General features: G+C 39.7%; 2 protein-coding genes across 2 annotated transcripts in view; both read left to right on the top strand.

Moving 5' to 3' along the window:
• Nucleotides 1–575, top strand: part of LOC307102104 (sucrase-isomaltase, intestinal-like) — a gene marked incomplete at both ends in the record, with an annotated part of 119,243 nt that extends 118,668 nt beyond the window's left edge. The window contains one exon of the mRNA XM_079775535.1: nucleotides 483–575. Within this exon, the coding sequence (XP_079631661.1) occupies nucleotides 483–575 (93 nt within the window). The remainder of the gene's footprint in view (nucleotides 1–482) is intronic.
• A 16,926-nt stretch (nucleotides 576–17,501) lies between these two features.
• Nucleotides 17,502–26,103, top strand: part of CPNE8 (copine 8) — a 195,622-nt gene continuing 187,020 nt past the window's right edge. The window contains exon 1 of the mRNA XM_079775534.1: nucleotides 17,502–18,049. Within this exon, the coding sequence (XP_079631660.1) occupies nucleotides 17,952–18,049 (98 nt within the window). The 5' untranslated portion in view covers nucleotides 17,502–17,951. The remainder of the gene's footprint in view (nucleotides 18,050–26,103) is intronic.

Here is a 26,103-nt window from a genome sequence, read left to right as displayed (position 1 = left end):
ATTTCCATTTTCTTTCCTTCTCCTCCCCTCTATGTTTCCCCCCTCTCTATCTATCTATTATTTTATTAGTTAGTCCATACTTTAAAAATTATTGAAGCAGAATTATGTATGTTGGAATAGGAAAAGAGAGGGGCATACTCTAGAAATCTTGAAATGGGATGTGGTAACTAATAAATCTTTGTGGAAGGAATGAGTGAATATTTGATGTGCAAAGTATACTTATGTCTTGTTATATGTAACCATACATGAAGATGTATGCATCCCAGTACATACATTTAGAAATTATAATAGGAGAAGAACCTTACTGGGTATTTCGTGGCTGCTCACTGCCATTATCCTGTTCTACATTTATATTATTATCAGCTTGTGACTTTAAGTGGGAGATATAGGTGATTTCTCCCTAGTATCAAGAAAATGGGTTCTTCCTTCTCTTTGCCTACTGTCTTTAAGGAAAATAAACTGGAATATTCTTTCTCTGCTAGTGCTGGCAGTGGTATCAATGTGTAGGTGATGATGGCAATGGTGAAAATATGGCAGTAGATGTGGAAGAACTGTTGACAATGATAGCAAGATAGCAGTTGGGGCTATCGTGTTTCATGCAGGTCAATTTTCCAGGGACAATAATCGAGTGGTTCTAGGGGCAGTACTGAATAGTCTATTTCAGTGATGGTGAACCTATGACACGCGTGTCAGCACTGACACGCGTAGCCATTTCTGATGACACGTGGCCGCTGAGGTGGCTGCATGCCGAGGATGAAACATTTGCTGCTACTGAGGATGAAACATTTGCGAAATAATGTTTTTTCCTCAAAGTGACACACTACCCGAGTTATGCTCAGGTTTTTGGCGAAGTTTGACACACCAAACTCAAAAGGTTGCCCATCACTGGTCTATTTTATCATAGCAACAATACCAGGACAATATCTAATATTGTTTATAGAAGTCATTAGACTCTAGTCATTAGACTCTTTTTAAGGTGTGATTTATGGCATTGTTTCTTTTTCTTTATTTCTTCTTTTTAAATCTTTATTGTTGAAAGTATTACATATCCCCCCCCCCTTTTTTTTCTTTTATTGACCTCTTCTAGTTATGTAGCATTGCTTCTAACTTCATTGCCTTTGAGACTGATTCTCTTGAGTTCTTAGTGATTTTGGGGAGCTATTCAATATCCAATTAATTAATTAATTTTCTGCTTCAGTCAACCAGAGTGTTAGTTGCTTGTAATTAAATAACTTGACCGATGAGACCTGTTGATTTAAAACCTTCCTCTGAGAGAAAAGTATGTGAAGTCAGAGGGAGAGGTTTTGCCAATTCTTCTGACAACAGGATTTTTTCATTCTTCCCTGATTACATTCCTTCCTTGATTATGAGCCTTGGAATTTCCATCCCACATCTAGATTAAACTTAAAATAACCTGTCTCCTATAACATTTAAAAAATCATTTATGGGTATTCTAAGTTACTTCTTTAAAATGAGATTGGCTTTTCCTATATTAATACATTTCTTCTTATATGTTATTTTGGGCGGGTTCTTATAAGGGGAATACTCTCAATTTCTTTTTCTGTTCTAAATAGTTTATCAAATCTTATTTTTAATCAAGGTTTTGGGTCAGTGTGAGAAAGCAAAAAAGCAAAAGACTAAGTACAACTGGCAAAGGACCTTTAATTAAATGCTTTGGGCTTGAAAATTCAGAGATGGCTAAATATAACACCAGTCAAATAAAGTTAAACTGCTATATATTTGTTATAGGAAGTATTAATGCCCAAGGTTAGAAAATGTTGAATACTTTATGGTTCTTAAAATTGACTTGGTTCTAAAGTAAAATCACTTAGTGAAATTTTTTTTAAAAGCCCAGAGATTTTAGAGGCACTAGACATGTACAAGAGAGAATAACAAAAAATGTCCAAGTTATTTATATTGATATAAGAATTTACAGTAATTTAAAGAAATTATGTCTACTAATAGACAGAAGTGGGCAAAAGTAGGTTTATAGTTGTGAGTACAAAAATAGTATATTCTTGTATTATTGTATTATTATTTATTGAGTATTATATTATTTATTTGTATTACAACTGTAAACCTACTTTTAGCCATGCCTGTATATATAGTTTATGTTCTCTTTGTCCCAGAGAGCTTAAAAATAAAAGCTATATGTAACTCTTTAGGAAAAGCACAAATATTTTGTACATAATTTTATAGTATTTATTGACCCCTTAAAGCCTATCTATTAATTCTTTCTCAGAGTCTTTGGCTAGCATATTAAAAATCTTTGTTCTACAGTAAATAATCTACAAAAATAAATCCAACCAACTTTTCTGCCAATTTATTTGTAAATTTACATTATCACATCATAAGTTTAATCAGTTCTTTAGAATTTAAATTTAACTTGATCCAAGCAACTTAACCTTATTATATGTAACTAGAGGCCTGATGCACGGATTCATACACCAGTGGGGTCCCTCGGCCTGGCCTGTGGGATGGGGCCAAAACCGGCTCTCTGACACCCCCTTAGGGGTCCCGGATTGTGAGAGGGTGATTCTCCAATGACGCATCCCAGAATCGGGCTCCCTCATCTCTGATTCTGGGTGCATCACCTGAGAACTGCAGCAGCCAAGTCACTGCAGCTTGGCAGCTCCTGCATTAAGTGTCTGCCCCCTGGTGGTCAGTGCGCATCATAGCTACCAGTCTGATGGTCGGATGGTCGCTTAGGCTTTTATATACATAGATAGTTTATGTATAGAGTTTGAGGAAACATCATACATTAAAAATATCATTAATTATTTTAAAAACAGGTTCTTATTTCTATTTGACTTAAGGAGAAAAGGAGAAAATCTTTAGGAAAACAATAGTAATTAAAAAATCTAAGTCTGATTAGTCACAACAGTTGCAGCTGTTCACAACAGCAGGAAGAAAGGACACTGGCACATAATTTGGTTACTGATTATTTGTGCTCACTAACAGGTAGGCATGTGCCACCTGCTGGTCAGACAGTGTGAGCTGTGAATATTCTCATTATGCTACAAGCATGAATCAAAGTCTGAAGAGTGGATATCTATTTTCACAAAGCATAACCTCTTGGGAGTAGCCTTTTTAAAATTTTGTCCTGTTCTAAAAGGAGGTATTATATTGCAGCATAATCCTCAAATTAGACTTTCAATACCTTGTTGATTGAATTTATGAAGCAATAATGTTAATTACATTAGAATTGAAATCTACTTTCTGCACAAACATAAACTCTAGCTTTGATTATTATTTTTTTTTCCTATTTTACTGAATCTCCTTTCTTCTAAGGCATATATAAGAGAATTTTCAACTAAATTATAGAAATAATCCCTGGGAGAAGACTCTTCTATCTCTCCATAATGGTCTGAGGTGGGATACAGAATAGGTGGCTTGTCAAGTCTTCCCATGGTGATGTTCAAAGATTTATGGACACTTCTCAAAATGATCATATACAAAGCCATAAAAGAAGTCTTTGACAAATTCTAAACTGTTCTCACATAATCCATGTTATCTGAAAATATTGCAACTAAATTATTAAGCAAAAATAAAAAGGTAAAAGAAAACTTAAAAAAAGGTAGATTCTTAAATAATCAATTGTTTATAGATTAATTAAAAATGAAATATATATATGTAAAAGGCTAATATGCTAAGTGTCTAACCGTCTGACCAGTCACTATGATGCACACTGACCACCAAAGGGCAGACGCTCAACACAGGAGCTGCCATGACGCACACTGGCCATTTACAGAGAAACGGCACCACGGACCTGGCGCCCACAAAGCAACACTCGGCTTTACCCAAGTGGGACACGGGCCCCGCCACCACCCTGGAGCAACAGCCCACCAAATCACAGCCAACACTGCTGAGACCTCATGTTGCAAAATGTGGCCCACTGCCCAGGCCAGCCTGAAAATGGTTGCTGTGGGTGCCGAGTAATGACGTCACATAGCAACGCCCAGCTTCCTCTCCCTAGCGACTAGCCTACTTGCACTTTCCCCAGCCCAGGAACATGACTTGCTTTATAGCCAGATGCAAACATTTTACACTTTAACCAAATGTCTGTGAAGCATTTTCACGTGCCTCATCTCATTTGAGCCTCATAGAAGTCCTGGAGTAGGTAGATAGGATACTCAGTAGAATCCTATTTTCTTTATATTAGCTGAAAAATGGAGATTTAGAAAGCTTAGAAACTTGACCCAACTGAAAAGAAGTAAGAAATGGTGGATCTTCAAAATGACTTCAGGTTTTCTCACTGCACAGAATATAGTCAAACACTGCTGCAGTTAAATATTTTACCTTTGTTCTCTCTGCATGATCTACATTAATAATCTGCTTCATGTTGATATTTACTGCTGTGTTGCTGACAATTACTGGAAAGAGAAGTTGGGGTGCTTTCCTGGGCTGGAAAAAGTTTAGTTATATCAGAAAACAGGTCTAATTAAGCAAGTTTATCTACATATATTTAAAACTCTCACTGGCACCAATCACAAGTGTGTGTTTCCATCTGTCATTGTTGAGCATGAATTTAGTTGACAATTCTATTATAGAGAAAGGGCGAATAGCGATATTAATATTTTCTTCTAATTAATTTCCTTTCAATATGCACGAGTCCATGCACCAGTTTATAAAATATTTGGGTTTGAACAACAATAAAGTACTATGTACCAAAACGTTTAGTATGCAGCTAAAGCAGTGCTACAGGGAAAATTATTGCTTTAAATCTTTTAATTAAATAAGTCAGAAAAATAAAAAAGTCAAGGCAAACTACATATAAAAGAGCATAATAAAAATATAAATTAATAGAATATTAAATAGATAACATGACACACAAATCATGCGGTATCAGCAGGGCTAAATGACCAAGCAATAACAAAGCCATGAAACCTCAGATGAGGAACAGATTAACTATGAGGGAAGGGAAAATATTGTTCTCAGTGAGAAGAACCCAGACTTGGAGTTACTTGGTTAGAGTCATCTGCCACTTACCCTAGATATTATAGACTAGATAAGTTACTCCCTAAATATAATTTTTTTAACTGACAATGGGTGTAAGTATGCCCATTTTAAATAATACCTACTTCACAAGGTTTGGGTGAGAATTAAATGAGAGTAGCAATTAACATTATTAATATATTTCAACTTTGGCTTTCACTGCCTAAGGATTGCTCTGCTATAATAAATTTCATTCAAGAGTCTGCAATGCTTAACATACATGCTCTAAAATACCCTTCAGTATCCAATAATACATATGTACAACGTGAAACAAAGCACCTTTATGATGAGGATTTAGACTTTGAAAACACTCTCTCAATTGAAATATTACACTGCCTCCTAGTTAACTCTGCCAGTTTTTCCCACATTAAAAAAATCTTCCATTTGTAATTCATGCATACCTATTTAAACTACACTTAATTAAAGTGTTCAGTGTGTTAAGTTTTGACATATGTATACAACTGTGAAACTATCACCACAATCAAGATTATAAACATACCATCACCTCCCAAATTTTCTTTGTGCCCCTTTGTTATGTCTTCTTCTCACCCCATTCCACCTACCGGTTCGAGTTTGTAGGAAACCAATTATTGGCTGTATTTCACTATGGATTAGTTCACATTTTCTAACATTCTATCTAATAAAATAGTAATATGCAAATTGACTGTCACTCCAAGACACAAGATGGCTGCCCCATGTGGACACAAGATGGCCACCACAGGATGGCCTGCTGGGGAGGGCAGTTGTGGGCAGTTAGGGGTGACCAGGCCAGCAGAAAACGGCTGTTGGGGGTGACCAGGCCAGCAGATGAGGGCAGTTGTGGGGGACCAGGCCTGCAGGGGAGGGCAGTTGGGGGTGATCAGGCCAGCAGGGAGGGCAGTTAGGGTGACCGGGCCGTCAGAGGAGGGCAGTTGGGGGAGATCAGGCCAGCAGGGGAGGGCAATTGGGGGGAACCCGGCCTGCAGGGGAGGACAGTTGGGGGGGGCAGGCCAGCAGGGGAGGGCAGTTAGGGGTGACCAGGACAGCAGGGGAGGGCAGTTGGGGAAGACCAGGCCTGAAGGGGAGGACATTTAGGGGCGACCAGACTGGCAGGGGAAGGCAGTTAGGGGCAATCAGGCCAGACAGGGAACAGTTAGGCGTCAATCAGGCTGCCAGGGGAGTGGTTAGGGGGTGATCAGGCTGACAGGCAGAAGTGGTTAGGGGCAATCAGGCAGAGGCACGCAAGCAGTTGGGAGCCAGAAGTCCTGGATTGTGAGAGGGATGTCCGACCGCCCGTTTAGGCCCAATCCCACCAGTTGGACATCCCTCAAGGGGTCCCAGATTGGAGAGGGTGCAGGCTGGGCTGAGGGACACCCCCCATGCACGAATTTCGTGCACTGGGCCTTTAGTTTTATATAAATGGAATTATACAGTACGTACTCCTTTTTGTCTGGCTTCTTTCACAAAACATAATCACTTTGAGATTCATCCATGTTGTTGCCCATATCAATAGTTCATTTTTTTTATTTTTATTTTATGTGTGTGTGTGTGTGTGTTCGTGACAGGCTAACAAAGAAATTCCAGGTGTAATTTATCAGCCATGTTATGTATTTGTACAAAAGAAAACATTCTGCCATTGAATAAAATTCTAAACAGACCAAATTTCCAAACAAACAAACAAGCAAACAAACCCCCAAATCCAAAGTATTAAAGTAAAAACAACTTGAAAGAAACAATTTCTACCCTATGAACAATTTGCAATTAAAAATTCAGAATCATAATATTGATTCTATAAAAATTTTGTGTAATAAAACTTGTATTACAACAGATATAACAATACAATAAAAGTCCTATTGTTCCAGAAACTGTATTATAACTGAAACAGGATAATTATATAAATAATTAGATGAGAATTGCATGTTCAACAGAACCATTGAAAACCATACTTTTTGGACTGAAAATAAGTTTAACAGGTACAGAAGAACTCTTCAGTAAGATCTGAAATGGAGACCAGATATATCTGTTTATTCCCTTTTTTGTTGACTAGTATTCCATTGTATGGCTAAAACATAATTTGTTTATTCATTCATCTTTTGTTTCAAATTTTTGGCTATTACAAATAAATCGGCCATGAACATTTACATATACATCTTTGTATGGACATATGCTCCATTTATCTTTGGAAAATACCTAGTAGTAGAATGGCTGGATCATATGGTTAGTGTATAGTTAACTTTTAAGAAACTACCAAACTGTTTGTCAAAATGACTCTATCATTCCTCATTCCTATCAGTCAGCAATATATGAGAGTTCCAGTGCTCCAGAACCTTGTCAATATTTGGTGTGGTCAATCTCTAATTTTAGCCAACCTAGTAAGTGAGTTGTTGTATTTCATTGTGGTTTTAATTTATAATTTTCTGATAATTAATGATATTGAGCATTTTTTCACATACTTGCTATTTATATATCTTCTTTGGGGAACTTGTTAGCTTTCTTATTGAGTTTTAAGTGTTCTTCATATATTCTGAATACAAGTCCTTGATCACATGTATGTTTTACAAAATATTTCCTCTAGTGGTGCTTTGTCTTTTTATTTTCGTCACAATATCTTTCAAAGAATAGAAAATTTTACTTTTGATGAAGTCCAATGTATCAATTTGTTGTTTTATGCTTTTGGTGTCATATCTATGAAATATTTGCCTAACTCAAGATCATAAAAATTTCCTCCTAGTTTTATAGTTTTAGTTTTTACATTGAAGTCTATGATGCGTTTGGGGTACATTTTTGTATATGGTATAGGTGCATTAAATATTAAAGTGCATTCTTTTTTCAAATGAATATCCAATGAACTATTTTTAACTTTTACATTTCCACCAGCTATTTATGAGAATGTCTCTCACAGTCTCACAAACTCTTATTTACCAGGAAAAATAGTATCTTCATCTATTGTTACATTTTCTTTTTAAAATTATAAGTGAGTTCAGCAACATTTCATATGTTTTAGAGCTACTTGCATTTCTTTTCTCTGTGTACTCTCTATTTCTGTCCTTTGCTCATTATTTTTTATTGGGTTGTTAGTCATTTTCCTTCTGTTTTAGTAAATTAATTTAAAATTTTGAAATCTATTTGAAAAAAAGATCAGAGTGTAACACATGTACACTAAGTTTGTAAAAAAAACATTTAAACTTTAAAAACTAAAATGATGATTTGAAAGGAAGAATCAAACCTTTTCATTAAAAAACTATTGCTGAGTTAAATATGGGACTTTAAGAGTCAATTCTCCTAATTCGCCAAGTTAATTTTCAATGGCATGACTGACTAGACCAGTGGTTGGCAAACTGTGGCTCGTGAGCCACATGCGACTCTTTGGCCCCTTGAGTGTGGCTCTTCCACAAAATATCATGGCCTGGGCGAGTCTATTTTGAAGAGTGGCGTTAGAAGAAGTTTAAGTTTAAAAAATTTGGCTCTCAAAAGAAATTTCAATTGTTGTACTGTTGATATTTGGCTCTGTTGACTAATGAGTTTGCCTACCACTGGACTAGACCAGCATTTGAAAAGTCCAGAGGCACAGTGAGGCCAGGAACGTAGTTACTTTGACTTAAATAGACTAAATGTTTTACTTCCATTTACTTGCTGTATTTGCAAAACAAGACCAAATAATCCAAAAACTTGTCTCCAGCCAACAAAATATGTGTGGGTCTTCAACAGCAGGATATCTGACTGTAACTCTCCTTAACAGCGTCAGTGTTATTCAGCACAAGTATCACTTATGGAGATTTGGTCCCTCAACATCAACAGGCAAAAACCGGCAGATTTTATGATGTAAACAATAATAATTGTTCTGTGGGTAGCTCTTCATAGATAAATTTTAAATAAAAAGATCTTAATAAATGCCATAAATTATCCTTTTGTTAAAGCAGAAACGAAACCTCAACATATTCTTTTAGAATAAGTAACTAAAGTCCTTCCTTTTAAAGCAGCTACCACGCCAGTGACTGCGAAAACTTTTCCTCAACATCTAAAAACCTAACAAAAACAATTTATTTCAATAAACCATACAATAAGGGACTCACCTTGGAAACACAATAACTAAATGATCTGAACTTGAATAGAAAATATGCCATCTACTGTGACAAATCATGGTAAATTTAACAGCAATTATCATGGTTATGAAAAAACGCTTTTGTAAATTACAAAGTTCTGCCCAAATCTCTTGGACAGTTAGAGAAAGGTCCTACAAAATGTTAGCATTTTTTGCATTAAAATAACTATTTTCAAATAAAATGAAAGGCGGGGCTATCCCAGAAGAATGTTAATTTCACCAAGTTATTAAATAGATTTATATTTTTTGTGTGTGTCTATTTCCAACAAAACTTTTGTTCTTTTGCATGGTTGCACATTCTAATTATCCAAGCAGGAAGAAATCAGAGTAGACTCTGACCACACACTAGTTTACATGTATCTTCCCAGCTCTGGAAGGGATCTAAATCAGATTTGAAAATTAGGCATTCATTCCTCACACATCGTGGCCATCACATGCCAGAGGGGTTGTTCCTGTGTGAGTTCCTCAGCATGCAATTTCTTACTGAAGATCTATTTTCTGACTTCTGAAATAGGGTGGGCTTCATGCTCTAGGAAGTGAAGCAGGCCTAGAGGTGAGCCAGGGGCATCTATATATATAAAAGCCTAAGCGACCATTACGACCAGTCGCTTGATGTGCACTGACCACCAGGGGCCAGATGTTAAACACAAAAGATGCCCCCTGGTGATCAGTGCACTCCCACAGCCAACCTCCCTTGGTCCCTCCCCCTGGACTTGGCGAGACAGCCCTGATCAGCCCCAATCAGCGGCCAGGCCGAGGGACCCAACCCATGCACGAATTCGTGCACTGGGCCTCTAGTTTAAGTATAAGAATCTGAAAGACAGATCTGGAATGATAACTGAAACATTTTAGAGGATTCTGTGATATTGGAAACTTCCTGAGAGAGAATTTGGCAATGTACAGTGGCAAGGAAACAAGGCAATAGTACAATTTCTGTAGCTTCTGCTGTCATGATCCTACTGGCCCCCTCTTAAAAGCGTCTTCTTCCTTGTTCTTAGTGTCCCCATGCTGGAGTTTTTCTTTCCTGTTTTTTCAAGTGCTTCTTCCACACCCATTTCTTCAATGGAACCCTTGTTTTTCCTCCTCTACCCAGGGAAGTTACTCATCAGATTTTATTTTTATTCCTCTTTCCTTTTCCCTGGAGTGTTCACCAAAATCTTTGGCTTCAACTACCAACTCTAAGCTATTCACTCCAATCTGGACAATCCCGTTGGACATTCCACTTGTGGGCTCAGCTCTCTCCTGAACTCAATATATCAAAGCAATGTTCAACAGTTGCTGGCCACACAACACCTGACTCATAGCAGTCAATATGCTAGGCACAGGAGAGAACCAATGAAAAAGCGACTGGTCCTGATGCTCTTGAAGCTCTAAGTCTAGTCTAGGGGAAATAGATATTAGGCAAGTTGTCACACAATACTTATTCTAATAATATATTTAAAGAAGGAATTCTTACCATTGGCAACAGCCTAGATGGAACTGGAGAGCATTATGCTAAGTGAAATAAGCCAGTCAGTGAAAGAAAAATACCACATGATCTCACTCATCTATGGATAATAAAAAACATTATAAACTGATGAACAAAAATAGATACAGAGGCAGAGAAGCATCGAACAGACTGTCAAACTACAGAGGAAAGGCTGGGGAGAGTTTGGGGGGGGGGGAAGGTAAGAGATCAACTGAAGGACTTGTATGCATGCATATAAGCATAACCAATGGACGCAAATCACTGGGAAGGGGGTGTGGGCATGTGTCGGGGAGTAGGGGAGGCTGGGGGAAGGTCAATTGGAGAAAAAAAAAAAGGAAACATATGTACTACTATTTGTAATACTTTAAACAATAAAAGAAAATAAAGGTAAAAGGTGCTTATTTTGGGCATTTAGGAAGGCCCCTGCAGGAACAAAACATTTGAGACTTCATAGCCTACTATAAGAATGTTTTCTTTCCTATATTCTTTTGATAAGTTTCAGAATTTTTTAGGCCTGCTCTTTCTGACTTAGTCTTACAGATGGATTTCTTCTGGCGGCCATGAAAAAACAAACTCTCTGAATTAGCAGTTTCTACTTGGAAGAAACTTTAGATAAATTTGAAGGCTGAAAACATTCATCAAAAGTAAGAACTGTTCTGTGTTTAGTAACCATAAAGATATATCCTTAAAATTCTTACAACAGGACCCTTTTAAAGACACCCTGGATTTCAAGATGTATAGGGTTTATTCTATGAAAGTTCTTAATTTTAACTGATTATCACTAGATAATCATAGTCAACTGAATGTCTATGCCTCTAGAAGAAATGTAAACTGCCATTTTCCCTTAATAAATATAAGAATCTTAGAATTTAATCTCTATCTCTTCTCTGCACATAAAGTAACTTGTTCTGTTAGATTACTTTTGTGACTGAGTTATAGTATATGTTATGTGAGCTTTATAAGTCATTTTAAATTATTACTTGACAGATTGGTGGCTCTTCTTAGAATGTAACTTTGGGTAGATACATGAGAAAATAGAGCTAGAGAATTTAAACCATCAACACAAAATTATTATTCTCAACATAAGCGTTAACACTACTCTCATTTTAAATGCTAAGCACTCAATGAGTTACATTCATTATCATTAATTTTCACCAACTGTGTATCATAGATGATAGCATCATTTTAATGATAAGAATATTGAAGATCAGGGATATTTGAGAAGATTCTGTCAAGGAAGTGGCATCTAACTTGGGACCTGAAGAATAAGTGTTAGTTAAGGAAAGAGGCACAGAGGAATATTCCTGGCAAAGAATGACATGAGTAATTTCAGCAGGAATTTGAGAAGACCAGATGAATGTTTTATAAAGTGTATTCTAGCTGCAGAATGGGGAGCAGATTGGAGAAAAGCATGACTGGAAACAGGGAGACAGGTAGAAGAGTGTTGCATAACCCCAAGTGAAACATGTAAGTAAACTGAACTAAGGGTAGTGGCAGAGGGGAAATGAAAGGTGAATAGATTTCAGAAATATTGGGAATTAGAATAGATTGTCAGTACTGTCTAATAAACCTCTAGTGTGTGAAGGAAATATTCTGTAATATGTACCATCCAATAGGGTAGCTATTGAGCATTTGACATGTAACTAATGCAATGGAGGAGCTTTGTTTTTAATTTTATTTAATATTAATGTAAACTTAAATAGCCACTTGTGGCTAGTCTACTGGACAGAGTAGGTTTGGATAACTTTAGCTTACACTCCTTTTACATATTTCCTCTCAAATTACACAGTCTTTTAAGATAACTTCTCTCTATCCAAATTTACAGCCTTCCTCTTTGGAGACTTTGGTCTTCTCACTACTGTATAAACATATGAAATACTTATATTTACCTCTATATTTGCTCATATTTCCGTACCTATATTGTTCTGTCCTCTCCTTTTACTAATTAAAAATATTAAGTTCCATTTTCCCAGGGATGTTTTAATGATTATTCTTTCTCATTAATATGCCTTTCCTTGAGCATTAGTCACATTGGTCTATACCACATGATCTCATGACAAGACATAGCTTATTTATTGCTCTTACTTAAACTGATTTTAAGCACATTAAACTGATGCTTAAAAGCAGGGAGCATATTCTTCACATTTTCTATTTCTTCCTTCTATGTTTGCATATAGATAGCAAAGCCATTCTTGAAGACAAATCCTTGCTTACTTCTATGATCCTATTCATTACAATGTATGCTACAAGACTTCTGATTCCTTATATAGATTTATTTTTTTCAAATAGAACCAATTAAAAGTAGTGGAAAAATTGATCAGTGTGTGTGATTTTTTTTTAAATGAGGGACATATAATTATTTTAGCTTTAATTAAATTGACTATTTTTAGTGGGTAGTCCCCAAAGATGACTGCTATCAATTCCTTCCCTTCCAATATGTGTATGCTGCTCTACCCTTTAAGTCAACTCAGCCAGCACTCCTGCCCTGAATTTAGGCTAGCCTTATAATGTGCTTTGACAAATGGAAACCAGTGGAAGTGACACTGAGCTAGTTCCAGGTCTAGCTTTTCAGAGGCTGGACAGCCTCCACTTTGGCTCTAGGAAAGCCAGTCACCATGATGTGAAGTTCTGGCTAAACAACTGAATGAAGAGAAAAGAGGAAAGCCACATGGACGAAGAGCATTGAGCTGCCAGACATGGTAAAGAAGATTTCTTGGATTTTCCAGGCCAGCCAGCCTCTAGCTGAATGAAACCATGTTCATGACGCCAACTGACACTACATAGAGCAGAACTGCCTGGCCAAGCCCTGCCATAATTGCTCCCTCAAAGAATCATGAAAAGGAGTAAAGCTATTGTTATTTGAGTGATTAAGTTTTAGACTGGCTTGTTACACACCAATAGATAACTGAAATACTATCATTAAACAAACAACAAAAAAAAGAAGATTCAGTCATAGTAAGAGAACTCACCTCAGTTTGATCACCTTCCTGATGAACCCCTTCCCCAATCCTCACAAATTCATGGTGTCTCTTTATTGAATATTTAGTGGTTGAGCCAAATGACTCTGTGATAGTGGAAAACTAAATATTACCTAAACCAGCCCAAGACTGTCAAAACATAATTAGAAATATGTTCTTCTATATGCTTATATATATGAAGTTCTGAAACTGAAAGCATTATGTATTCTAAATGGTCTCTTGAATATAAAATTTATTTATCAAACAAAGTGCTTGAGAATAGGCTTACTTAAAGAACCACCCAAGAGCCCTTAGAAAAGTGTCACTTAATTAAAATATTGGATTTAATGTTCCTGGACACTTATTCACAACATATCTTAATCTTGCTATTATTTGTAATATTTAAAAAGTGATACTATTCTGACTGCCTTAACCATTGGAAAGGTGGTATTCAAATACTGGTAAATAAATACTTTATTTAGTCACAAAGGTAACTTCAAGCTATTTTATTGTCTGAAATTATTGAATTATGTGCTGACTTGATCCACTTTGGGTAAATCATCTCCAAATGGTTAGCAGGTCAGAAAGAAGGCAGGTACTCAGAGAACATGTTTTGGACACTCATTCAAATGTCTTCTGTCAGCTGCAATTTTTCCCTAATTAAACAGCTAGTCCGTTCTTTGCTATCACATAAGTTTATTTTATAAGCTGTGCCTACATAGAGCAGGTTATGTGGCTAAATTGATATAGCCATCCATAGAGGTTAAGCAATGCTGCAGCTACTTATTTTCTTCAATTTCCTGAGGACATTTTGAAGGTGAGCATATGGCAATGCTGGCATTTCTGACTTATCTTGGGGCGGAAGAGTTAGGCCCAACTGAGCGAATTTTCCACTGATGTAGCTACAGCCTGAAGAACTGCTCAGCACAATTTGTTTGAGATTTCTGTGTGAGCTGACACAGTACCTGCGTGATGAGGTAAATGAACTTTGTCCTTATAAGGATATATGCTCTTTCAGACAAGCTGATTCTTTTTGACCATGCCATTTCATAAATAAATGCTTCTGAAAAGTAACGGACAATGACAATTTAATTTACAATCTGAGGTCTTCTCGAATCTTGTGGAATAATAAAATCTCAGAGATAAAAACTCAATGATTCAGTATAATCTCTACCCAGTCATCCATCTCCTTGCCAGCAGGAGTTTTACCTCCCAGGTCTAGCACAGTGTCTAAGCACACAGTAAACGTTCAAATAATTTTTTACTGAATCACTGACTTGGTGAATAACGGCTGCTTATACATTTTCGTAAATAAAAATCATCTTCAATTTTTAACACATTCCAAAGTCATTTATGTTTCTCAATACACTTTAATACATATAAATTTTTATTAAAAATTCTTTAAAATAAAAGCTTAAAGAAATAGACATGTCATAATGCATGGTATTTATTAAGCTATTAAAAGTTACTTTTTAAAATTGCAATTCTTTATGTATTATGCTAACTACATTAACAGAGTTTGAATATACTTTAAAAGTTTTGTCACTTAAAGCTTACTTCAACATGATGAACTTATGAGTGCTGAATACATAGGGAACTCTTAAGACTCAATAATAATAAAACAATTCAGTAAAAATGAGCAAAAGATTTGAGCTGACACTTCATGAAAGAAGATCTACAGATAGCAAATAAGCACATTAAAATATGCTTGCCATTAGTTATTAACCCACAGTGGGACCCATATGACAACATCATTAGTCATTAACCTACTTCTACCTATTAGATTGGCTAAAATGTATTTACCTATTTCCCCTTTTATTGAATTTATTGGGGTGACACTGGTTAACAAAATTATAAAGATTTCAGTTGCACAATTGAACAGCACATCATCTGTACACTCTTTTGTATGTTCACCACCCCAAGTCAAGTCTCTTTTCATCACCATTTATCCTCCCATACCCTCCTCCATTGGCTAAAATTTAAACGAGTAATACAATAAGTGTTAGTAATACAACTGGAACTCATATAATGTTGTAGGAATGGAAAGTAGTACAATTTTGGTGCAATTTAGTAGTTTCTTAAAAAGTTAAACATTTATATTTCATATGACCCAGCTATTCCACTCCTAGATATTAACCCAAAAGTAATGAAAGCATATGTCCACATTAAAAAAATCTACATAAATGTTCATAGCTGTTTTATTTGTAGTAGCCCAAACCTGTAAACAACTTAATGTCCACCAATGCAGGAATGGATAAACAATTTATGGCCCATCTATACAACGGAATACTAGCAGGCAATAAAAAGAAATTACTACTGATGAACTCAACAGCACGGAAGAATCTCAAAAGAATTTTTCTCAGAAGAAGCTACAGAAAAAAAAATAGTACATGTTGTAGGATTCCATATGCAATATACATATATTTAGAAATGCAAACTTATCTACAGTTATATAAAGAATATCAATGGTTGCCTGGAGGGATTTTCAGTGGTAAAGGGAGAAACTGATTACAGAAGGAACATGAGCAAATTTTTAGGCTGATGGGATGGGTTATTATTTTGATTGAGATGGCTCCACAGAAGAATATAGGCATCAAAATTTATCAAATGGTACAATTGAATTATGGGCAGCTTATTAAATATTACAAGTTAATAAAGTGGAAAAACTTAAGAAGTAAAGGTCTTTATGAGTTGAATACTATTTTAAAGTTCTCAACGTTTATTTCTTCAGTAGGCTTCTATACAATAAAAGTCTAGTTAGCTTAAGAAAATACAGTAGGTCTCTTCTCCCAATTGATTATTGGGCAAAATAACAAACGTTCGGAGTTTTAGGACATTCCCAAATAGTAATAAACGACAGTTTAATCTGTAATAGGGAAAGGGGAAGAGAAACAGAGAACTTCTGGACTTAAGGTGTGACACGTGGTGGGCGGGAAGATCAGGAAAGGAAACCAAGAATAAAATCTGAAAGGATGCCTGGCCAGGGGCGATGACAAAACTGCGCCATCCCATCTTTCCCCACAAGCCTACCAGTCTAGATTCCCTAAGGCAAGTGGCTCCAAGCGGGTTAAAATGGTTACAACTTATGGCAGGTCCTCACCCAGGAAAACTGTTCCTCCCTGAGTTAGTCCTACCAGCTGCAAACCGCGTGGCAGGCGCACTCACAGAAGGCGGACAGGGTACCCTCCCTCTCCTCTCCCAGTTGGCCTTAGGGTGAGTCGCGTTCTCGGTTGCCCCTGGTGGCGAGCACCAGGGACCTGCGGGCGCACGGGCGAGGCTGGCGGAAAGGTGCGGGCAATCACGGTCCCTGAAATGGAGGTGAGCGGCTGGTACCCCCCGGTGCGTTCGCCGCTTCTGCCTCCGGGCACCTGCCTGGCCCCCCCGGAATCCGGTTTCCCCGCACGCAGCGCTCCCTCCGGCTCCTCCGCTTCCACCCGTCCTGTTCCCTTCAGGTGTTGCCGCTGGGATTCTGGGTGACCTCGGGATGTCAGGACAGAACTTGCATGCCTTTGGAAAGGAGGGGGCGCAGAAGAGCTCTGGCTGTAGAGGAATTGTCACCGTGAGACCTCCACGCTCCGAGGAAAGGGGGGAAGAATTCGGAAACTAGGTGGTTCTCTTCAATCCCAAATACCACCCCCACCCCCCCACCTCTTCAGAGTCCAACCTGCTCCCACCGTGCCCCGCATGTGTTGCTTTGTCACTTGACCACCTCTTACAGGAGGTCGGCGATCGTCCTCACGTCGCATCGTCGCCGACCCTCAAGTGGCCGAGGGTGGGCAGCCCAGCCGCGGGACCCGGCTCCTCTGCAGAGGGCGGAGGGGGAGGGACCTCGGCGGCTCCCTCCGCGGAGAGGTGAGGGCCAGCGCGGGGCGGGGAGGGGCGGACTGAGGACGGAGGAGTTGGGAGCCCGCGGAGGCGCCCACCCCTCCCGCTTCCAGCCCAGGCGGGGAAACGGCGTGACATGCCCGTCCACACCTGATTGACAGGAGGGAGTCACGGCCCAGGAAGCGGGTGTGGGTGTGTAGAGGCGGAGACAAACCCTGAGCCGCACGCGCAGCGGGCCCGGGCTGGCGCTCCTAGACGGTCTGGGTCTGGGGCCACCTATCCCACCAGGTGCCCGCCCGGCGGCCTCGCGGAGCCAGAAAGGGCTTCCGGAGTGGCCCCCAGCGGGGGGGCTGCTGCCTGCCAGAAGGGGGCAGGGACGCCGGCAGCCCCGGGCGTCACTTCCCCGGCAGCTTCGCCCTCCGCCGGAACGAAGTCGCGGTTCCCTCGGGGCAGCGCGCGGAGATCCGCCAGCCTCCTCCCTCCGACTGCCAGCGAGCCGCCTCCGCCTCCTTCTGCCTCCTCCCGCCACCTCCAGCCCCGTCTGTCTGCAGCTGAGCTCGGAGACCTCCGCGGGCTCGAGCTCTGGAAGTGGGCGCCGGCCAAGTCCAGGGCGCCTCCCCGCAACATGGACAGCCGCTACACCAGCACTGCGGGCATCGGGGACTTGAACCAGCTGAGCGCGGCCATCCCGGCGACGCGGGTGGAGGTGTCCGTCTCCTGCAGGTGAGCTCGCAGCCTCTCCCCTCCCCTCCCCCCTTCTCCCCCCTCCTCCTCCCGCCCTCCCCGTGCCCGGTTGGGAGCGCTGGGCCAGCGCCCGGGATACTCCGAGGCTTGGGGCGGAGGAGAAGTTGTGCGGTGCGTGGCCAACAGCCCAGGGGTGGGTCTGGAGTCACCCCTGGGTGGAGCGGCACCGGGCGGGGAGCGGGAACTAGCAGCGAGCGGTGGGCTACGGGACTGAGACTTCTTGTTTTCTTCCTGGGGAAATGCTGTAAAAGTTGGCTGGGCTGTGTGACTCAGCGGTGAAAACTCTTGCCGCCGCCCACTTTACCGGCCCTTTTTACGTCCCAAACCCGAGCTGTACGGTTGGGCGATGACGGGAATCGAAGGGGACGCACAGCATTGCCAAAAGCGCTCGTGACCGCTGCGCGCGGTGACCCGGGACTCCCCCTGCTAGGCGTCTGCACACCAGCTATGGACGCGGCTGGCTCCAACCTCTGCAGCTTCCTCCCCACCCACTTCCTGGAGTCCTCGGGTTCGGCTCTCCCTCCCCGCTCCCCACCTCCCCACCCCTTCCCTCCACACACCAGCACACACACTTTTCCGGGGCTCTGCGCCTGCCTCCTGCCTGATAGGTGGAGATTTCGGCTCCAGCCCAGCGATTGCAGAAGAATCTGTGCCTTCCTTAAAAGCTGGGAAGTCACGATTTGCTACCCGCAAATAGACACATTGTGCTTATCACAATGGACACCCTTGCCCAAGGTTCTGTCAATTTCAAGTTCCTTTGCTTTCTGTTCTTTGGGTCAGTTTCCCTGTAAATAAAGCAGCCCAAGTTGCTCTAGCGCAGATTTTGAGGAAATGGGCGGGCTAAGACTAAACTGATTTTAGCAAAAGGAGGGGGAGGTTTTGCGAATTATAATTCACTGCCTGGTTGGCACATTTTGCTCTCTCTCTCGTTGGAAAACTCTCTTCTCACTTGTCCACCTTCAGTCCCAAGGTTGTTTTTCATGCCTTGAAATCCTCCCCTTCCTTTCCTTGGTAAAACTTGCCTTAAAGAAATCTAATAAAACTGGGGAATCTCCCATGTAAATAAGCTCTGGAGCTTAAAGTGCTGTTAACCTAGTGGTACTTGATTTTGTATTTTTACAAGACAAAGTCTCAAGCCAAAGGAATGATTTTTCTTGAGGGGGGTGGGGGTGGGGGGGGGGGGGAAGGGGGTTGGGGAAGGGGTGGAGGAATTTCAAGCACCAACCCAGGACTGAGGTGTTAATCAGCTGTCTCTGAAACTATGTATAATCCCTTGATTGCTTGATTCCTCTTACTGCTGACCTCAAAACTGTGGAAACTATAATGCTGATAATGATAGCTAAGCATTAGCCTCTTGCTTATGGTGTGGCCACAGTTTTACGTGCTTCCACACATTTCTTTCTGTCAACCGAACAGGTGAAACTTGATGGAAAACTCTTTTTAGATATTAATTTCTAGGCCTTTATTTTTCTCTCTGAAGTTGTTTTTAGATGCTAGAGGGAGGTTATTAATACATACAGATAATGCATAGTCAAAAGTCCTACATTAACAGCATTTCTAGAGCTCTTATCCTCTGCTGAACATCCTATGAAATCTGAATGCCATGTGACCTGTACATGGAATGGATATAAACATATTGTAAATTAAATCTGAATTTCCCATAAGATCTATAGGGTGATTATACCTTTAAAAAATGATACCCTAATTGGTCTTTCTGTCAAAAGGGTCCATATTTAATCACTCTGGGTTATTATTATTATTATTGTGTGTTTTTTCCCCTGGATGCTTGTTTTCTGTGAGTGTGCTGGGAATCCTGAAGTCTATTAGCTTTAAGGCAGTTTGTTTCAGCTTGCTACCTCAGACCCTGGAAATGCCCTTGTTCCAGCCTTTTTTCAGATCACTGATTTGGTGTCTTGTTTTTAATTTTTCAAATAGAAGAAAAAAAGTTCTGAACGAGACCCAAGTACTTACATTGTTAAGAATTGAATCTTGTAATCGTAGATGGTGGTGTTCTTTGGGCTTTGGCAAAAGAAAACTATTACATATTCTGGCTTTGTGACTTACTTATGTTGTTAACTTGGAGCAAGGTCTTACCTAATCTAAGGTTCGTCGTCTCTAACATGAGGATAAATTATGGTACTTATCTTATATAGAATGTTGTCAGGAGTTTAATAAGATGATGACTGAAAAGTGCTTACACAATATGACACAAAGAAAGTGCTAAAATGTTAAGTTGTTATTATGATACTGGCAATAGTATTTATTGAGTAAGTGTATTATATGATTTACCTGTGGAATTCTGTAAATAGTCCTCTTTAGAAGTTCAGCTGGTTAAAGAAGACAAGGATAGAAGCAGCCTTGAGATACCTGTTCCTTCTTTTTTCTTTGTTTGATGTGGGTAAAAAGCATATATCCTAGGATGCTTGTGGGGATTTCAAGGCACAGTTGTAGGCCCCTAAGCCTCACAATGTGTAAGCAGAGCAAAAAATTCCCTTACCTTTTTAATCAGAGCCCTCTGGTGACTTGCTGACACTTAACAAGCAACTCAATAAAATCCCTTTTGATAACCTCTTTTCACTGTCTCCAATCTCAGACTTTTAAAAACTTGATGATATTTTTCATCTTCGTTTTGGGGGAGGTGATAAAATCAACAATTGAAGCTTGAAGCTAAATATAATTCCTGGACATCATTTTGTGTGTTCACTGTCCAAGTATTTGAATGTCTTTTATACGTCTAGCATTACGCCATGCTCCATGAGATGTGCAAGAGAAGTTCTCTGAAAATGTAAAATCAAATCCAACGATGAGGTTCATGCAGAGGGAGGGAACAGGTCATTGTGGAACGGAGTGTTTGGAATATACTACAAAGAGGAGATGGGACTTGAGGGGAGACAAGACAGATGGGCATGGTTTGCTTTAGAGAAGGGAATGTATCCTTGGTGGTTCTGTAGGGCTACAAAATTGGTGCGTTAGGATGACAAGCGTACCTTTCTTGCTGGGTTTATGTAGAAATAAGCTCCCACTCTTTTGACATTCTATCTATTATTTAGCTTTTGGATTCATTTTTCTTTATGATGTTAATTCATAGATTTTTATGTTAATTGAGTTACCTAATTAAAATGTCTGTAGCTGTAATGATACAACATTAGAAATAGAAAATAACATCTATAATATTCCCATTTTATTCTGAAAACAGGTGAATTAGAATGAAGTAAAGCCAAAGCGAAAAATAATATCTATATATATATAAAAGCCTAAGCGAAGAGTCGACCGAACAACTGGTCGACTGGTCACTATGACGCGCACTGACCACCAGGGGGGAGATGCTCAATTGCAGGAGCTGCCCGCTGGTGGTCAGTGCGCTCCCACAGCGGGAGCACCACTCAGCCAGAAGCTGGGCTCATGCTCTTCCCCGGCAGCCTGCAGCTTCGCGCCCTGTTACATCCCTCAGGGGATGTTGGACTGCTAGTTTCGGCCCGGTCCAATCCCGGAAGGGCCGAAACCGGCTGTCTGGTATCTCCCGAGGGGTCCTGGATTGTGAGAGGGCGCAGGCCAGCATGTGGGACCCCACCAGTGCGCAAATCCGTGCTCTGGGCCTCTAGTACAGTAATGTTTTCCCTGGGACTTTGTTTTGTTGCACATTTCTAACACATCCTTTTGGTGATTTTTGTCATGTTCTCTGATTGAGAAGTTAGCAATTATAAAAGCATTAAGAGAATTCTGTATTTGTAGGCTTTGTAGGTTAGCTATCCCATGTAAATCCTTTCTCAGCAATAATCCTAGAATGGTGATAAAATTAATTTTAAACATTAATGTCTACGGAAGGGTATAAAGTGGGACTTTATTGAGCACTTACTTTGTGCTAGGCATTCTAAAATGTCCTTCTTGACCTGGCCATAACTCTTTTTCTAATCTCCCAGCACTCCTCTTATGTATTCTGACTGAACATAGTCTAACAATTATGTGTTAAAATGTGTTCCAGTCCTAGCCTGTTTGGCTCAGTGGATAGAGTGTAGGCCTGTGGACCTAAGGGTCCCAGGTTTGATTCCAGGCAAGGGCACATACCGCAGTTACAGGCTCCTGCCCGGCCGGCCTGGTCGGGGGGGTGTGCAGGAGGCAACCAATCGATGTGTTTCTCTCACATCGATATTTCTCTCTGTCTTTCCCTCTCTCTTCCACTCTCTCTAAAAATCAATGAAAAAAATATCCTTGGGTGAGGATTAAAAAGAAAAATGTGTCCCAGATAAATGTGGCTGCACAACACAAGTAAGAGGTACAGTCCCAGAGCATGTGCTGTTATCCTCGTGGACCAAATTCTTTTGCCTACCTGGCCATGTACATGCTGCTCTCTCAGCCCTGAATGTCCCTGCCTCCCTTCCCCTTCCTTTCTTGATTAGCTTGTGCTCTTTCAAGACTCAGGTCAAACATCATTTTCTCTTATGACTCCCAAGCTGGATTTTGCTGTTTTCCCAAAGCAGCTGATATGTAGCAATATCATATAGTGTTGGTGGAGGAAAAATTTCCCTCTACCCTTCAAGGTTCTTCTGGCTGGTGTACGTGGTTTTCAGAGCTTTTCCCAAAGCTGCTGTTTCTTAAAATTAACCAGCCTAAAATAATCAATATCCCCAAAGAGGTGTATTTTGGAGTGGCCAAGTGATCTCTGCTTCAGTAGTTGCATCATTATTCTTAGTCTTTGTATTCTTCTTAAGGACAAGTTTTCTCTCTTTTGTGTCCATGTTGTTGAGGTAAGAACATCCAAACCTGTAAAGAATTTTTATAAGAATTTATTTGAGCCAAACAGAGGCTATGCCTGGAAGCAAGATCTCAACGGAATGAGAAAAATGTCTCTCAGAATGGCAGTCTGCAGCTTCTTTTTTGCATTTGGAATTAAGGAAGGGACATAAGGAAGATTACATGAAAGTGGGAGAAAGCAAGGGAGGACTGGATTACAGGATAGCTATAATTCTGTGCTCTCTTGAGGGTGGTTATATTTCCTAGGGATCCGAAGAAGGCATTTCAAAGGTGTGTTAAGCTAGATGCACAGAAACAATGGACAGGGCTTTTTTAAGGAAAAGATAAACCTTTTAGTGGAGAATTTATATTTATTCCTGGGGCGTGACTACACACCATGACCTACCCAGTTAGGAATCTATGATTGGATTACTCTGTAAGGTTACCTTCTATCACTGGACTTGTCAGTTTTATTACAGAACCTGTTTTTCATCCATAATACGTATATTCTGAGTTTAGCACAGCATATGTAGTCAATAAGTGCTGAATTCTGTAATTCTCTGGATGAATCATCTGGCACGGGAAAGGCATTTTGCCTATTAAAATACAGACTCCAAGGCCCCCACACCAGATTTACTGAATCAAAATCTCTAGGTTCACCATGTACTAGTTATTCACATTAAAATTTTTAATCAACCAGTTTGATGAGCAAATGACTGTAGTCACTTGATGTAGATTAGCAATACCCACCCTACTAAGGTATTCGGATGATACTTTCAATGGTGTGTTGGAGCTGGTTTAAATGGGGTTGAGACAGGAATTTGTGAGAGTTGTTAAATAAAGACATTATTAAAAATTAAATATGTAAACCTAAAATTAAGTAAATTACGTTTTAAAAGAAAGTTAAGACATACGCAAAAGTTCCCACTTCTAAGTATTTTACTATATGTTAGTAGTATCTGTACTCTTTACTATCATCTATTCTCAATCTTTTTCATCTATGTGGTGAACATATGCAGTTGTATGCTATTGTTCACATCTTCTCAATCCATGTTCAGTGACATCACATTGGTAGCTTGAAATTGGCCATAGTGGGAATATTTACACCATGGAAACCGGCCAACATTGCAAATTAGGGCTTGATTATTGTTTTGTTATTGTGTGCACTTAAGACATTCCATGGGAATCAATTAGTCCTATGAAATTTGTAGTTATAAATGTTATAGATATATTACTATTATTTGTAAATTGTGTGCTCAGCTACACATACTTTATATCAGTAAAATTTATAATAAATTATCTAAACAAACATACATACACACATTTAGCTTTTTTTTTGAGAGTCTCTTGTTAAACACATACTTACTTTCACATTACTGTTTATAGGTCTTTTGTAAAAGATAAAGCATTATACAAAGGAAGAAAATTGCTGCTGTTAGACTGTCACTATTAGAAATGATAGTGTCAGATTCAGCACTGTCTCTGATCTTGCTTCTCTACTGGAATAAGTGGGCTGTGTAATTTTTCTTTAATCTTTATTCTTGAAAGTATTACAGATGTCCCCTACCTCCCCCTTCCCCCACCCCAAACGATCCCCCCCCCCCATCCCTTCCCCTCCTCAGGCCTTCCCAGCACTGGTATCTGTCCATGGGCTATGCATATATGCATATACATTCATGGGGTAATCTCTTCCTGCTTCCCACCCCCTTCTCTCTGAAATACCTCAGTCTGTTGCATGGTTTTATAATCCATGAAAGGTTGTGACAGCCTGCCAGTGTACTGTCCCCGGAAGTATAATGCAACAGGAAGACTGAAATTTTGTATGCTTTTTACTTTCTTCCCCTTTTCATGTGGTCCTCTCCAAATCTTCTTTATTCTCTTACTTCTAGGATTTTGTGTGTTTGTTTCTCCACTCACTGGTGGCATATACCATGCACGTTTATGTGTCACAGCTCCAGTTACACTGTGATTAACTGACCACCTGGGAAAGCAAATTCAGATTCCAAAGGAGAGAATCTGATGAGCCCTGTGGGAATCGGCCCATTTTGAAGCAGATGCCTCTACTGTTCTGCTTATCTGTGGTGAATGAGAATCAGTGTTCAAATACAGTTGGGGGCTCCACCCCAATCCACATTGGTTTATCTTAGACACACTTTATCCTTCTTTAGTCAAAGAGTTTGAAGTCAGTGTGCAAATGGGTTTCCAAATGATGTTAGCTGATAAATTATGTTACTGTAAGCTAGAGAAATTAGAATTCTTTTAGCCCATTAATGAGGCATATGAATAGGCAAATTGAGGGTCAAGCTGTGATAGGTAGTTAACATCTGTTCTTATGGCTCTGCAGTTCCTGAGGTCTTGTTAAAAAATGTAGTCACAGTGCTTTCTGGGGGGCCATGTTGGGGTGTTTTTCTTTTTTAGCTTCCACGCTTTAGGAAAATTGGTTGTAGTGATATTTCTGGGCAGTGGTTTTGAATTCTAAGTGTGGGAGTTGCCCAGGTATATCTTAGGAGAGAAAAGTCTTACTCATGTTGTTTCACCAGTATTTTGGCCTACCCTGCATTTGTTAGCATTTGGGGCTTGGGTTGTTCTAAAAAATGCCCTGGGATGTGGAGAAGGGAGTCTAGAAGCAATTCACAAAGCAAGACCCCCTCAGAATAGGGTGTTCACGGTTGTGCTGTCTTAGGTACGTTATTTGTGGCCTGACAAGCAAAAGCCTGCATTCATTCCCTATTTGAGTTTATTCAAGGCAGGGAAGAAAACCAGTTCCTCTCAAAGAAGTTTTATTCATTTGTTAGCCTGGTTTATAATAGTAACCCTCGCTTATTAGAGCCGGTTTTGTTTAGCCTTGAAGAGCATAGGTGTGGAACTAGACCAGCTCTACTACTACTGGCTGTGAAACGTGGGAAAGTTACTTAATCTCTGTTCCTCAATTTCCTCATCTGTAAAGTGGGGATAATAGCAGCCTCTACCTCTCATATTTGTTTTAAAGGTTAAATAAGTTAATACATGAGTTAAAGCACTACTTGTCACACTAGGTAAGTACTCAATAATTACAAATGGATACAAACACAAAACAAAAGCCACCCGCTATTCCATCATACTATGAGCATTTAGTTCACTTCTCTCATTTATAGCATCACATTTATCGTCTCTCTCATGTGTGTACATGCTCACATACATTGTATCATGAAATCATACTATATTCTATACAATTTATCTTCTCGACTTTTCTGTTAATATTATATCATGTAGATGTTGCTGTCATTAGTTTTTAAAAATATAACCTTCCATGACTGTGTAAT

This window comes from Cnephaeus nilssonii (assembly GCF_951640355.1).
Source record: "Cnephaeus nilssonii genome assembly, chromosome: 6".
In the NCBI taxonomy this organism is placed as follows: domain Eukaryota; kingdom Metazoa; phylum Chordata; class Mammalia; order Chiroptera; family Vespertilionidae; genus Cnephaeus; species Cnephaeus nilssonii.
Note: the sequence above shows the minus strand (reverse complement) of the source record. Positions and strands in the feature narration are given on the sequence as shown.